Here is a 15,000-nt window from a genome sequence, read left to right as displayed (position 1 = left end):
GAGAGAAACAGACAGAGACAGGCAGATAGACAGAGATAAACAGACAGATAGACTGACGAAGAGGGACGAAGATAGAGAGAGAGAGACAGACAGACAGACAGACAGAGATGGAGAGAGACAGAGAGAGAGACAGAGAGAGAGAGAGAGAGAGAGAGAGAGAGAGAGAAGTCTATCATATATAGATAAAATGAGAAAAAAAAATAAAGAATACATACATAAAGAACAGAAAAAAATACAAAAGAACAGATCAAAGAAAGAGAAAGAGAGAAAGAAAGAAAGCTCACCTCCTCCCCCCCACACCCCACCCCCTCCCCCCTCCCTCGAACCTGCACGCCAAGTAGAGGGGACTGCAAGACGGTATAATAATCCCTTTTTCCCCTCGTGTTCCTTGGAGGCCAAAAAGGGGTGAGGTTGTCATGGCAACAGCGAGAGATAATGGCTAATCATCTAAACTTGATCTGCCTCGACCTCGCCCCGCTCAGGATTCACGTCTTCAGGCGCTGTTCGAGACATGTCAAGGCAGGTGAGGTGAGGTTGGGGGGGGAGGGGTGTGTAGGGGGGAGGGGAAGAGGAGGTAGGGGGGAGGTTGGGAAGGAGGGAGGCAGGGGGAGGAGGGGAAGAGGGGGTAGGAGGCGGGGGTGGGGGCTTGACACACAGAACTGGGTCAACGAACAACAACAGGTATGAGTGTTGATGTACATAAAGGAATAAAAAAAATGAGTGCGTACAGAGAGAGACAGAGAGAGAGAGAGAGAGAATAAGAGAAATGAAGTTGAATATGACGGAAAAAAATAGAAATATGTTTAGGTATACAGAAAAGAAATTCAAATCAAATGCGCACATTAAATGAATAAATAAATAGATAAAAACAAAAGTAAAATAAATAAATGAATATAAATTAGGTACATACAAAGAGAAAATATACTTCGGACACATCTACGAACCTCATCTTCAATAGGTTAAAAAAATACGTTACTTTGTTATATATGCTTCCAACACAAACATGAACCCCGTCCATTATAGATTCAGATCATACAAAAGAATCGAAATAAACACCCTTTTGTTTACTTCCAACATATCTCCGAATCTTATTCTCAACAGGTTCAGATCCTACGAATAGAATCGAAACAAACGCCCCTTTATTACATATACTTTGAACAGATACTTTGACCCCCATCCTCAGTAGGTTCAGATCCTAAGAAATAATGGATTACAAGTTGATTATAGGTTCAAGCAAAGGCCCCATTGTATAGATACCTCAAACGCAACTCTGAAACGCGTCCTTGATAGGTTCAGATCATACAAAAGGATCGAAATAAACGCCCTTTAGTTACTTATACTTCAAACACATCCTTTGATCTCATCTTCAAGCAAAAGCCAGTTTGAATAGACACTGTAAATAGATACTTTGACGGATTCCGATCATACATACGCATCGAAACAAAAACTCTTCGATTGCAGATGTAATAGATACACTGACCCTAGCTTTAAACCTCATCTTAGATTCAGATCCCACGTAGGAGCCAAGAGAAGGGGCGAGATCAGACAAACATCCTCTAGGGGTATTGTATAGGGAGGAGCATAATGGGATCTGATTCCATCCTTTTTTTGCCTCCTCTATGCGAGACAACACCCTTATACCGCATTCTCTGAGGACAGCGCGTGGAGGAAGGGAAATTATTTGTATTTCTGCTTTCGTTAAAAATGCACTTACACAAGCGCACAGACAAACACACACACAAACACATACATACATACATACATACATACATACATACATACATACACACACACACACACACACACACACACACACACACAAACTCATACACACACAAACACATACACACTCACAAACACACACACACACACACATACAAACACACGCACACACACACACACAAACACACACACACACACTCACACACACGCACACACACACACACATACACACACACACACACACACTCACAAACACGCACACACACACACACACACACACACACACACACACACACACACACACACACACACACACACACACACACACACTCACAAACACGCACACACACACACTCACAAACACGCACACACACACACCACATACACACACACGTATATAGATAGACAGATAGATGGATAGATTCGTTGGCAAGTTAATATATAGTTGAACAAAGAACAATATTTATAGAGATTAACAGTAGTTATGGTGAGAGAGATAGAATGATAAAAAGGTATATAGTAAAGATGATGATTATCATTATTACTATCATTATTATAAGCGTTATCTTTATCATTATCAGCATTATTATCATTGATATTATTGCCATCATTATTAAGAGCAGCATCATTATCATTATTACTATCATTAGTATTATCGTTATCTTTATCATTATCAGCATTATTATCATTGATATTATTGCCATCATTATTGAGAGCAGCATCATTATCATCATTCTACTGTTATCATCATTATCATTGCGATGATGACAGAAATGTTAATAATAATGACAATAATGACATTAATGGCAAGAATAATGGTAGTAATACTAATAATAATAATGATAATAATAATAATGATTATTATTAGCATCATCATTAATATTATTATCATTATAGTGATGATTATGATAATGATAATAATGATAATAACAATAACAATAATAACAATTATAATAATAATATAATAGTGATGATAATAATAATAATAATAACAATAGTGATAATAATAATAATAATGATAATAATGATAATAATGATAAAAAATAATAACAATGATAATGACAATAATTAGAATAATAATAACAATGATACTAATAGTAATAGAAAAATAATAATGATGATCTTGATAATGATAATGATAATGGAAATAATAACAGTAATATCAATAATGGAAATTAAAACGTTGTTAATGATAATAATGATAACAATCATAATGATTACATCAATGTTAATGATAATGATAATAATAATAACAATAAGGAGAACAATAGCCACTTGGCAACAATGATCCCACTCGTCCGATTCCCTTCCCGACTTGTCTTTCCGATAGTTGAAAAATCGCGTTTTGCCATCCGAACATTACCGAACAGAGCGCTGTGTCACGAAGACGATTGTCATTTTGGCTTTAAACATTTCCTGAATGACATGACAGATTCGGAAATCACGGAAGAACGTGACAAAGCACAGACGAAGCCGATACGTTGAGATTCGGATAATGATACCGCGAAATATTAAGAAAATTCGTTTTTTTTTTTTTTCTTTTTTTTCTCGCTTTTTTTAAAGAAGGAGATAAGGAAGGAAGTTAATAACAACGACAATTAACATCAAGTGACAGTTAATTGGGCATAAAATGATAAGATGACACGCAAGATTTAAATAGAATGGAAATAAAGGAGTTATTATAAAGAGAATATTTTACGAAGGAGTCGCCAAGGTCAAAGAGTAAAGCGTTATAGAAATGAATAGATGAATAAATATATGAAATTGAAATAAGTGAAATGATAGCGATAAGAGTAATAATAATGATAATATTAATGATAATGATAATGATGATATTAATGATAATACTAATGTTAATAATAATAATAACGATAATAAGGATAACAATGCGATTGATAATGATGATGATAATACTGATATTGATAATGATGATAATGCGAACAAAAACAAGAACAACAATAAAAATAACGATAATAGCAATAATAATAATAATGATGATAACAATAAGAATAATACTTTTCTGTCTACAAAGAGATATTACGATAAACAATCTTGCAAATTCTCGTCAAACTTCATAATCAAAAAGAAATTCTTTTGGCGAATATTTAAGCAATCATAAACTTTAAATTCGGTAATACGGAATGAGAACGAAATCCTCTTTGTAGTGTATTGTGTGGGACGTAGACTTTTGTTTTTGGTTTTCTTTTTGTTCGATCTTTTGTTTTGTTTCTTGTTTTTATTTTTTTTGTTTGTTTACTTGTGTTCATTTTGTTCAGGCTTTTGTTTTGGATTGGTTTTAATTTGTTTTTGTTTTGTTTTTGTTTTTGTTTTCTTTTCTTTTCTTCTTTTCTTTTTTTTCTTATTTTGAGTTAGGAAAGACACAAGGGACTCACCTCTTCTCGCCGTCCTTGTTGGTGTAGACGCTCCTGTAGAGGCCGACGATGGAGCCGTCGAGCGCGCCCTCGAACTCGAGGTGGAGCGTGTAGTTCCCGGGGCGCAGGGAGGCCCTCGGGCGCACCACCCAGAACTGGTTGGGCTGGTACTCGAAGGCGCCGCGGAGGGCCAGGCGGTCGCCCGTGGAGGCGTCCACCAGGTCCGTCTTGGTCACGTTCATCTGCTTGACGTGCGCCACCAGGAAGTCCATGGGCGCCGTCACGCCCACCAGGATGGCCACGCGCCCCGAGAACCGCCCGCTCTGCAGGTCGGGGTGCAGGAACAGGTCGTAGTGGTGCGGCAGCGTCGCCCGCGGGATGCGGTACTCGCGCTCCCACGGCTCCTTCGGCGCCTGCGTCGTGGCGGAGGGCGAGGTCGCGGGCGGGGGGCGCGGCGTGGTGCGCGGCGGGGGCGCGGGCGTGCCGGAGGGGCGGGGGCGCAGGCTGGACGCCCCGGCGGTGGAGGCGGTCGGGCCGGCGCCGCCCGACGCGTGGCCGCCCGCGTCCCTCCAGTCGGGCGCCAGCAGGAGCACGAGCAGCGCCACGCAGGCGATGGAGAGCGCGGCGATCAGGAACAGCAGCGCCGCCGTCGTGCGGCGGAGGAACACCTGGCCCATGGTGGCGGAGGGCGGCGCGGGGGAGACGGGGGCGTGGCCGGCTAGAAGGGCATCAACGGCTGGGCGCGTCGCTTGGGGCTCTCGGGTGGCTTCTGGAGGAGGCGGGAAGGGAACCATAAGCATCAGGAATACTCACGACTTTTAACTATTTATCTCTAACTAAAAAAAAAAAAGATAAAAAGATATAAATAAAGATAAAAAAAACAGCATTCACTCTGCATAAAAAAGCACTCAGATTTCATCAGCAACAAAATTGCCTCCCCCCCCCAAAAAAAAAAAAAATCAGAAATTACGAAAAAGACAAAAGTAATAATAATAAACATCGCCTTTTTTCTCCTTTTCTTCCTCGCCATTCCAGCGATCGTTCGTCGCGAATCGGAATCTACGACGAAATGATCCACCTGTCACGACCGACCTTAATGAGGCCGATTCCACCTGGCTACGTCCTACGCAATTAAGGCGTCAATTGGCGATTTTTACTTTTCGCTCGAATGACTCCAGAGAAAGAAAGGAATAAAAGTATCAAAAAAGATAAATCTTAAAAAAGGCAAAAAAAAAAAAAAAGTAAAGGAGATAAGTATAAGTAAAAAAAAGAAAGAAAAACAAAAAAACATCAAATCAAAGTAAAAAATAAAATGGTTCAGGAAAATAAAAAAAATCAATCTAAGCAAAATCTGAGTAAATCTAAGAAAAAAGACAATAATCATAAAAAAATAATAAAAATATAAAAGATAAGATATTTTTTTAAGAACAACAACGATAAAAAACAAAAAAAAAAAGACGGCCAGTGCTCGTGGAAGGCTCTGCACTCAAGCGAAAGCGAATTGGGCGACGAGGCGACATCTGCAAGCACGAGAAGTCACTTCGTTATCTCTCCTCGTTTACGAAGGCGAAGCTGATGTTTGTTTGGACTGATAACGAAGATAAGCCAAAGTGCTTCGGGAAATATGCGTCGACGACCTGAAGACACGGCGGAATAGATGGCCAAGGCTGTACTATTTTGCCTTTCTCTTTTATCTGATATACGCACACACACACGTACATACACGCACATACACAAACACAGACACACAAACACACAAACACAAAGACACACAAACACACACACACACACACAAACACACACACACCCACAAACACAAATAAACACAAAGACACACAAACACAAAGACACACAAACACAAACACACAAACACACACTCACACAAACACACACATACACACAAACACAAAGATACACAAACACAAAGACACACACACATACACACACTCACACAAACACAAAGACACAAACACATACACACATATGAATGCATGTATCTAAGCATACATATGCACGTGTGTGTGTCTGTTTGTTCGTATGTGCGCGCGTACTCACACCAATGCACATTTATCTTCAAATGATTTATAAGTTATGTTCCCTTATTGGTAGATCTTGTTCTAAGTAGATATCAGAAGAAGAGTGACAGACAAATGTTGTGGGGGGGGGTCACATGAGGAAAGAGAGATAAGGAAAGAAGCGGGAAGAAAGTAAGAGAGAGAGAGAGAGAGAGAGAGAGGGAGAGAGAGAGAGAGAGAGAGAGAGAGAGAGAGAGAGAGAGAGAGAGAGAAGAGAGAGAGAGAGAGAGAGAAAAGAGAGAGAGAGAGAGAGAGAGGTAGATTGAAAGAGAAAGAGAAATGGAAAGCCGGGATGAGAGATAGAGAAACAGAGAGAAAGGGAGATATTTAAAGAAAGAGAGAGAGAAGGAAAAACAAAAAGTGAGTGAGAGATAAAGAGATAGGGAAAGAGAAATAGAAAGAGAGAGAAAAAGGACTAGGGAAAGAGAGAGAGCGAGGAAGAGAGACAAAGAAGGAGAAGCAGGAAGAGAGAAAGAGAAAGAGAGAAATAGACAGAGAAAGAGAAAACGAGAGAGAGAAAGGGGGAAAGAGGAGAGAACGAGAGAAAGCGCGAGAGAAAAAAAAAAGACATAGAGAGAAAGAGAAAGAGAAAAAAAAAGGAAACAGAAAAGGACCATCTACCCGACCTTCATCGCACGTCATCCTCGAGCGGCACCTGTTGCAAGCAATCAATTTTGCAATTATTCCTCGCAATCTCGCCGCCGCCCCCCCTCCCTCACCCCCCTCACCTCCCCCCCTCCCCCTGTCCTACCTTACCCCCCTCACCTCCTCCCCCCGTCCTACCTTACCCCCCTCACCTCCACCCCCCTCCCCCCCGTCCTACCTTACCCCCTCCCCAAGATCCTCTACACCTGACATTCTACGAAGTTTCCTAATTAAAGGTAATTATAACTTCAGTGTTGATGAAGGGACGTTTGAGACCTCCTTCAAGATGCCATGTGTCTTGAGGGCCAATCAGGTCCCGTTTCTTTTTCTGTCTGTCTGTCTGTCTCTGTCTCTTTCTTTCTCTTTCTTTGCCTTTCTCTCTGTCTCTGTCTCTGTCTTTCTCTCTGTCTCTGTCTCTGCCTCTGTCTCTGTCTCTGTCTCTGCCTCTGTCTCTCTCTGTCTCTCTCTGTCTCTCTCTCTGTCTCTCTCTGCCTCTGTCTCTGTCTGTTTGTCTCTGTCTGTCTGCCTGGCTGTCTGTCTCTGTCTGTTTGTCTCTGTCTGTCTGTCTCTGCGTCTGTGTGTCTGTCTGGCTGTCTGTCTGTGTCTCTCTCTGTCTGTGTCTCTCTCTGTCTCTGTGTCTGTCTCTGTGTCTGTCTCTGTGTCTGTCTCTGTGTCTGTCTCTCTGTCTCTCTCTCTCTGTCTCTCTCACTCTCTCTCTCTCTCTCTTGTTTTGTTTCCTGTTATTATTAACATCTTTGTTTTGTTTTCTTCTTTTTCCTTTTCTATTTTCTGTTATTCTTCTGGTTCTGTTTCTTCTTCTATTTTTCATTCTTTCTTTTTTTCTCATCATTATTATGTTTCTTTTTCATCTACTTTTTCTTTCCTACCTCTCCTTGATATCGTTCTTTTCCTTACCTGTCTTGTCTTACATCTTTCTCCTTTTTTTGTATGTGCCAGTGTGAGTGTGTGTGTGTGTGTGTGTGTGTGTGTGTGTGTGTGTGTGTGTGTGTGTGTGTGTGTGTGTGTGCATGTCTGTATGTGTGTGTGTGAGTGTATGTCTGTGTGTGTGCCCGTGCCCGTGTCTATGTCTGTGAGTGTGTGTGTGTCTATGTCTATGTCTGTGTGTGTGTGTCTGTGTCTGTATGCGTGTCTGTGTGTGCGTGCGCTCCTCGCCGTCTCAACTTCCCTCCCAAACTTCCTCCAGCGAAGAGAAGTTGCGCGTCTGATTTGCATTCAAACGAGGCAACTTCCGAGACGATCAATTGCGGCCAATTTTGCCGTGCCAATTACGAGAGGAAAAAAAAATTGGATGGCAATATATTTCCGTCAGCTTTTGTCATCAATTTGACCCCGTGAAGTGCAATATTGATATTGATATGTGATATTTTGACACACACACACACACACACAGACACACACATACACACACACACACACACACACACATGTATGTATATATATATATATATATATATATATATATATATATATATATATATATATATATATATATATATATACATACATGCACACAAATATATATATATATACATATATATATATATATATATATATATATATATATATATATATATATATATATATATATATATATACGTACACACACATATACATAAACAGACAGAGAGAGACACACACACACATACAAAGAGTTTAGACGCACACACAAAATGATAATGCCAGAATATATAACTAGAAGTATATGTATAGATAAATGTAAAAAAAATAAATGAATAAGTAAATTGATAAACAAAACACAATCAACCCAGAAATAAACAAACCACATAAATGAAAAAAATATATATAAACAGGGAATAATACACAAAACGAATAAATAAACGAATAAACAAATGAAAAATGTAATAACATATAAAAATATAAAAAGATAAAAACGGGCCTTTGACATCGCTCCCAGAGTACCGGCCACTTGGCGCCTTTAATCCTGGCCAAGTGAAGCGGGATTTTCAAATAATTTTTACAAAAGAGTCAAGTGGCAATCATCAATTTCCCCTTTCCCTTTTATCCAATGTCTGATTTTTTTTTTTTGGGGGGGGGGGGGGGGAGGGGGGGGTTGCACGAGCTTGCTATGTTTTCTGTTTTCTCTCTGTCTGCCTCTCTCTCTTTCTCTCTCTCTCTCTCTCTCTCTCTCTCTCTCTCTCTCTCTCTCTCTCTCTCTCTCTCTCTCTATCTTTTTTTTTTAAGTATATTTCTCTCATTCTATTTTTTTCCTTTTTCTACTTTTCGTATCCTTCTTTTTTACTTCGTTTTCTCTTCTCTTTTTTCCTTCTCTCTCTCTCTCTTTGTACATTATATTCCTTCCCTTTTTATCTCTCTTCTTTCCCTAATCTCTCTATCTCGCTTTCCTTTTCTTTTACTCTAGTTTTCCCCTTTCAAACTTCCATTTTCTTTCTCCCTTTTTCCCGTTTTCTTTTCCTACTAAATCCGTGATGTGTTCCCGATTTCAATTTCATGTATAATCCTTTCTATTTCCGGAAAATCGAAAAGATTATTAAGCTATTTCATTTTTTTGTTATTACCATTATATTTTTGTGCCTCTAATTATTACTATGATTAAAAACAATAACAATAGTGCAATAATAATGATAATGATAATGATGATGATAATAATGATAATGGCAATGATGATGACAATAATGATAATGGTAATGATGATAGAATAATAATAATAATGATGTTACTAATGATGATAATGATGGTAATGATAATAGTAATAATAATAATAATATAATAGTAATAATAATAATCATAAAGATGCATGGACCACACAGTAACATGTAATTACGTATTCTTATTTTGAAGGCATAACAATATTGCAAAATTTAATGTTACAAATCAGACTAAATTATAATTATATATAAATGGTCGGTTTACTTAAACTGTTATATTCAGTGGGGGAAGGAAGTAAACAGTTTCATTAATTCCTCAGACCATTTCTAATTTTCGCGCCAAACACAGGTATGTTAATTACCAGGTATCAAAAATCTTGTTTTACCTGAAAATTGTAAGTCGTAATGTTTGATAAGTAAATTAACATAACTATGGAATCCATTTGCATTGGATTGGGATAAATCAGACGATTCCTAATCTTCGCCGCTAACAAAGAGAGAAGGAAATGTTGATGAAAATGGGAAAGCCACAACCCATGTACCGTGAACCATAATTAGGAAATATTTATTTGCGATTTTCGTTTTCTTTCTTTCTTTCTTTTTTCTTTCATGGATACAGCAACAGAATTGGTTAAAGGAGATAGTTTCAACTGTACCAAAGAATAGATTGGGAATGGAATTATATATCAAAGTAAAGTGTAAGAAATGACAATAGAGAAAGAAGGCAAGGATTGATTACTTAATGTCCAAGTAAGGAACATAAAGATACAATGAAATGGAGGGCTGATTGTTTCGATCCTGTCATATGTTTATTATGTTCATCATAATGATTATCTATTTATGATTAGTAGGCAAATGGGGAGTTTGAAATTAAAGTTAATCTTAGACTTGAATTAAGCTAGTAGCAGAGAGTATAAAAATGGTTAAAAATGTTTTAATTGTAGCTTTGGCACCCACTCGACAGAGGAATTAATTCAATCCACTCCATGAACTTAAATTCATGCTACTCAAATAAAAATTAGGTCAAAATCGTGTTTTCTGAGGGTTTCCTTAAAATCCAAAACTCCGGGTGGTGATGGTGACACCAAAATAAAAATTGTATAATTTCTCTTTTTCTTTTCTTTTTTCTTTTCTTTTTTTCTTGTTCACTTTTTCTTTGTCTTCTTATGACATTGATTTTTTCCCTATCATATCATAATTTGTTTTATATATCTAAAAAAATAAAAAAATAGCATTTACTACAAATAAACATTACGCAAAATCATTACAATTATGAAAAAAACATACTTATATCACCCTTCTGCATAAACAATTTTTTTCCAATACAAACTCACAGCTTTTAGAATTACACATTTCAAAAACACTTAGACCAGCTGATGCTTAGGCCCATTTACATACAGATGTTTCTCCAGTCACACGTGTGCTTGGATAGACACTCTTGAATAAGCCAAATGCAAAACAAATATCGAAAATTTATTATATGACTAATAAAGTGTGTGTGTGTGTGTGTGTGTGTGTGTTTGTTCGTGCGTGTGTGTGTGTTTGTTCGTGCGTGTGTGTGTGTTTGTTCGTGCGTGTGTGTGTGTTTGTTCGTTTGTTCGTGCGTGTGTGTGTGTGTGTGTGTGTATGTGTGCGTTTGTTCGTGCGTGTGTGTATGTGTGCGTTTGTTCGTGCGTGTGTGTATGTGTGCGTTTGTTCGTGCGCGCGTGTGTGTGTGTGTTTGTTCGTGCGTGTGTGTGTGTGTGTGTGTTCGTGCGTGTGTGTGTGTGTGAGGGTTTATTTGCTGACTAATAAAAGGAGGGTTACAGAACAGAATCTATATTTAAGAAGTACAAGGAAATTAGGAGGTAAAGATTAGCAATAAATGAATTTCTAATAAATGGAAAGAGGAAAAACAGATGAAACCAGAGATAAGAAAGTTGTGGATTATATATTATTGATAAAAGGATAGCCATTCAAAGACCTGGAGAAGAGGTCAAGAAGGAAAAAAATGAGGTTATATTACTAATAAAATGAGGGCATTGGCAAGGACTAACCCAAATACCCCCCCCCCCACACACACACACACACAAAAAAAATGGAGTTTAAATTACTAGTGATAAAGCAACCTTTTAAAGATTTTTTTTAAAGATTGATTTATTTTTTTTTCGAAAGGACGCCTAGCACTGAGTCATACTAGCTTGGTGAAGAGGCAAGTATGTAAATCACAAGAATATGATGAGCTGGTTTCAAGTGGTAAAAACCAAGGTTAGAAAGGTAAAAGTTACGTGATTTTTTTTATTATTATTTTATTTATTTATTTTTTTTTATTTCATCCAAAAAGCCAAAATACCATCACTTTCGTTTCAGTGTTACAAAAACGTTCGAAAGAATACTCTATAACGAATATCCGGAGAGGTAAATTATTGATATTCTTACTTATTCATTATCAAATTTAAATTAACTTACTGTTATTACGGTTGCGATCATTGCCAATACCCACACTACCCTAGTTGATATCATCATTAATAACATCAGCGATTGATAATAAGAACAATAATAACAAACAAACCAAAAACCACAACCCGAACAGCCAATAGCAAGCAAGCAAAAACACACCAACAAAGACAACAAGAACAAGAAAGACAACAGGAACAAGAAAGAGTAAGAACAAAAACAATACAGAGCAAGAATAACAAAGACAACAAAAACAAAACAACAAGTGCAAGAACAACAGAGACAAGAACAGGACAGAGTAAGGATAACAAAGACAACAAAACAGAGCAAGAACAACAAAGACAGCAAGAATAACAAAAGCAAAACAGAGCAAGAACAAAAGAGACAACAAGAACAGGACCGAACAAGACCAACAAAGAGAGCAAGAACAACAAAAGCAAAACAGAACAAGAACAACAAAAGCAAAACAGAACAAGAACAACAAAAGCAAAACAGTGCAAGAACAAAAGAGACAACAAGAACAGGACCGAACAAGACCAACAAAGACAGCAAGAACAACAAAAGCAAAACAGAACAAGAACAACAAAAACAAAACAGAGCAAGAACAGCAGAGACAACAAGAACAGGACCGAACAAGAACGACAAAAGCAAAACAGAGCAAGAACAAGGCCCAGCAAGAACAACAGAGACAACAAGAACAGGACAGAACAAGACCAACAAAGACAACAAGAACAACAAAAGCAAAACAGAGCAAATGCAAAGCCGAGCAAGAACAAAAGAGACAACAAGAACATGACAGAACAAGAACAACAAAAGCAAAACAGAGCAAGAACAGCAGAGACAACAAGAACAGGACCGAACAAGAACGACAAAAGGAAAACAGAGCAAGAACAAGGCCCAGCAAGAACAACAGAGACAACAAGAACAGGACCGAGCAAGAACGACAGAGAAAAATCCGTTTTCGCCAAATGACAAGCAAGATTTCCTTTCCAATCGCATCTAACCTTCACTCAGACACGCACATACGCACACACACACGACTGAGGTATTAAATTAGAGAGATGAATAGATAGATAGATGTGATATGGATAGATAAATAGGTAGATAGATGAGTGGATAGATGTGGATGGTTGAATAGGCAGATAGATAGATAGATAGATAAATAGGCAAACAGATAGATAGATTAGCAGACACAGAAAGACAGACAGATAGACAAACGGGAAGATGTACAGATAGATAGACAAACGGGAAGATGTACATACAGATAGACAGAGAAACGGAAACATAGACATACATACATACATATGTAGACGGACAGACAGAAAGACAGACAGACAGTTGACAGCAAATGGTAAATGTGGTTTCCTTTTTTTAAACTACTTGCATTAAAATGGAGACAGTTATTATTTTGGGAACAAATAAACTTTGGAAAATAATTTAAGGGATTTTTTTCTTCTCTCTCTCTCTCTCTCTCTTTCTCTCTCTCTCTCTCTCTCTCTCTCTCTCTCTCTCTCTCTCTCTCTCTCTCTCTCTCTCTCTCTCTCTCTCTCTCTCTCTCTCTCTTTCGTCTTCTTATTTATATATATATATATTTTGGGTGGTATTAATTGTTATTTCAACACAAAGACGCTAGTTTAGAAATCACCATTAGCATCACCATCCCGCCGCCTCACCACCATCGCCTCCATCACCACCTCATCACCATCACCACTTTCTCCACCTCGTCAACACCATCTCCATCACCACCACTTTCTCCATCACCACCTTCTCCACCTCATCATCCCCATTTCCATCACCAACATCACCACCATCTCCACCACTCATCATTACCGTCACCACCACCGACTCAACACCATCATTTCTCGCCTCGGGAGACGCGCGTGAACCTTTCGGGTTTAAGAGTCGCGAAGACACTGCAGCTGTGACCTTCCCTCCGTGAGTTTATCGCTCCGCACACCTGTTTGCCGATGACGTCACGCGCACACCTGTCTGACTGCAGACCCCGATATAGCGAACGGTCCTCCGAGATGGGGTTATATGGGGAGGGGGGGGGAGTATGGGACATGTTTAGGGGTGAGGAGGGGGGGGGTTAGTGTGGCATCAAGTGTGTCTTTAAGTGTGAGTGTTTCTTTAGGGGGAAGTTTGGGGTTTTATGAAGGGGTTGTTGCAGTGATAAATGGATTCTAAATTGGTTCTTAAATGTAGATGTAAAATAGAAATTATGATAGAAATAGATCTAAAAAACAGACAGATAATGAACAGAAGTATATTCGTGAATATAGAAAGTCCATTAGAAGGTAATGGTAATTGAGAGAGAGTGAGAGAGAGAGAGAGAGAGAGCGAGAGAGACAGATAGACAGATAGACAGACAGACAGACAGACAGGAAGATAGACATTCAGACAGAGAAAGATAAACAGAGAGAAAGAGAGAGAGAAGATCCAGAAAAGTAGATTTGTCGACGCACAGCAAAAGACACAGTAGTAGATAAGAAAGGCTCGTAAAAATACAATAAATAAATGAATATATGAATAAACAAATATATGAATAAACAAATATGTGAATAAACAAATAAATATATAGATAAGCAAATAAATAAATAGATAGATAAGGCAGTCGATGTAGTTAGCAAGATAAAAGATTTAAAACGTCAGTCGATTTATTTTGTCGATACTGAACATTAAGAATTACAAAGCCAGATTTTGAATATATGCATAGAAGAAAAAAAAACATTAAAGTAAGAAATAGGAGTAAAAGTAATTAGTCACATTTTTTTAGGTCCTATACTTTTGTATTTTTAAACCTAACGATCCTTAAGGCACTAAAATTTATTCATATTTTCTTTTCCAATTAATCTAGTTCATCTTAACATCAAGTGTATCATGAATGATTTTCATGAAAGACAAAGTCACTCCCCAGAGTAATTCATAACCGACAGAGTCTATTCTTTTATAATGATTTAGTTGTAAAATTTGGAGTTGAGAACCAGTGATACAGACGAATTTCCCCTGTGGAAATTTTGGGTAAGTCCGCCTTTCCGTCATTCGGGTTTTCCGTTTTTTATGTTAATTTCCCATTTTCTTTAGTTGATTCTTTCAGTCGTG

The 15,000-nt window shown here is 38.2% G+C and overlaps 2 protein-coding genes across 3 annotated transcripts in view; one reads left to right on the top strand and one right to left on the bottom strand.

Annotated features, from left to right (window-relative positions):
- The window catches only part of LOC138867360 (glutamyl aminopeptidase-like), a 67,886-nt gene that overhangs the window by 41,848 nt on the left and 11,038 nt on the right, over positions 1 to 15,000 (bottom strand). Inside the window, exons 1-2 of one of the 2 annotated variants that reach the window (XM_070142671.1) lie at positions 13,729 to 13,830; positions 4,116 to 4,863 (exon numbers count right to left, since the gene is read on the bottom strand). In XM_070142671.1, the coding sequence (XP_069998772.1) occupies positions 4,116 to 4,771 (656 nt within the window). In that variant the 5' untranslated portion in view covers positions 4,772 to 4,863; positions 13,729 to 13,830. Of the gene's footprint in view, positions 1 to 4,115; positions 4,864 to 13,728; positions 13,831 to 15,000 lie in introns of those variants that run through there. The other variant, XM_070142670.1, reaches the window with a different exon arrangement.
- On the top strand, positions 11,677 to 12,694 carry LOC138867326 (splicing regulatory glutamine/lysine-rich protein 1-like). The gene is made up of 2 exons (XM_070142457.1): positions 11,677 to 11,709; positions 12,224 to 12,694. Exons 1-2 carry the CDS (start codon positions 11,677 to 11,679, stop codon positions 12,692 to 12,694), a joined length of 504 nt encoding a protein of 167 aa, XP_069998558.1.

This window comes from Penaeus vannamei, chromosome 29 (genome assembly GCF_042767895.1).
Source record: "Penaeus vannamei isolate JL-2024 chromosome 29, ASM4276789v1, whole genome shotgun sequence".
Lineage (NCBI taxonomy): Eukaryota > Metazoa > Arthropoda > Malacostraca > Decapoda > Penaeidae > Penaeus > Penaeus vannamei.
Note: the sequence above shows the minus strand (reverse complement) of the source record. Positions and strands in the feature narration are given on the sequence as shown.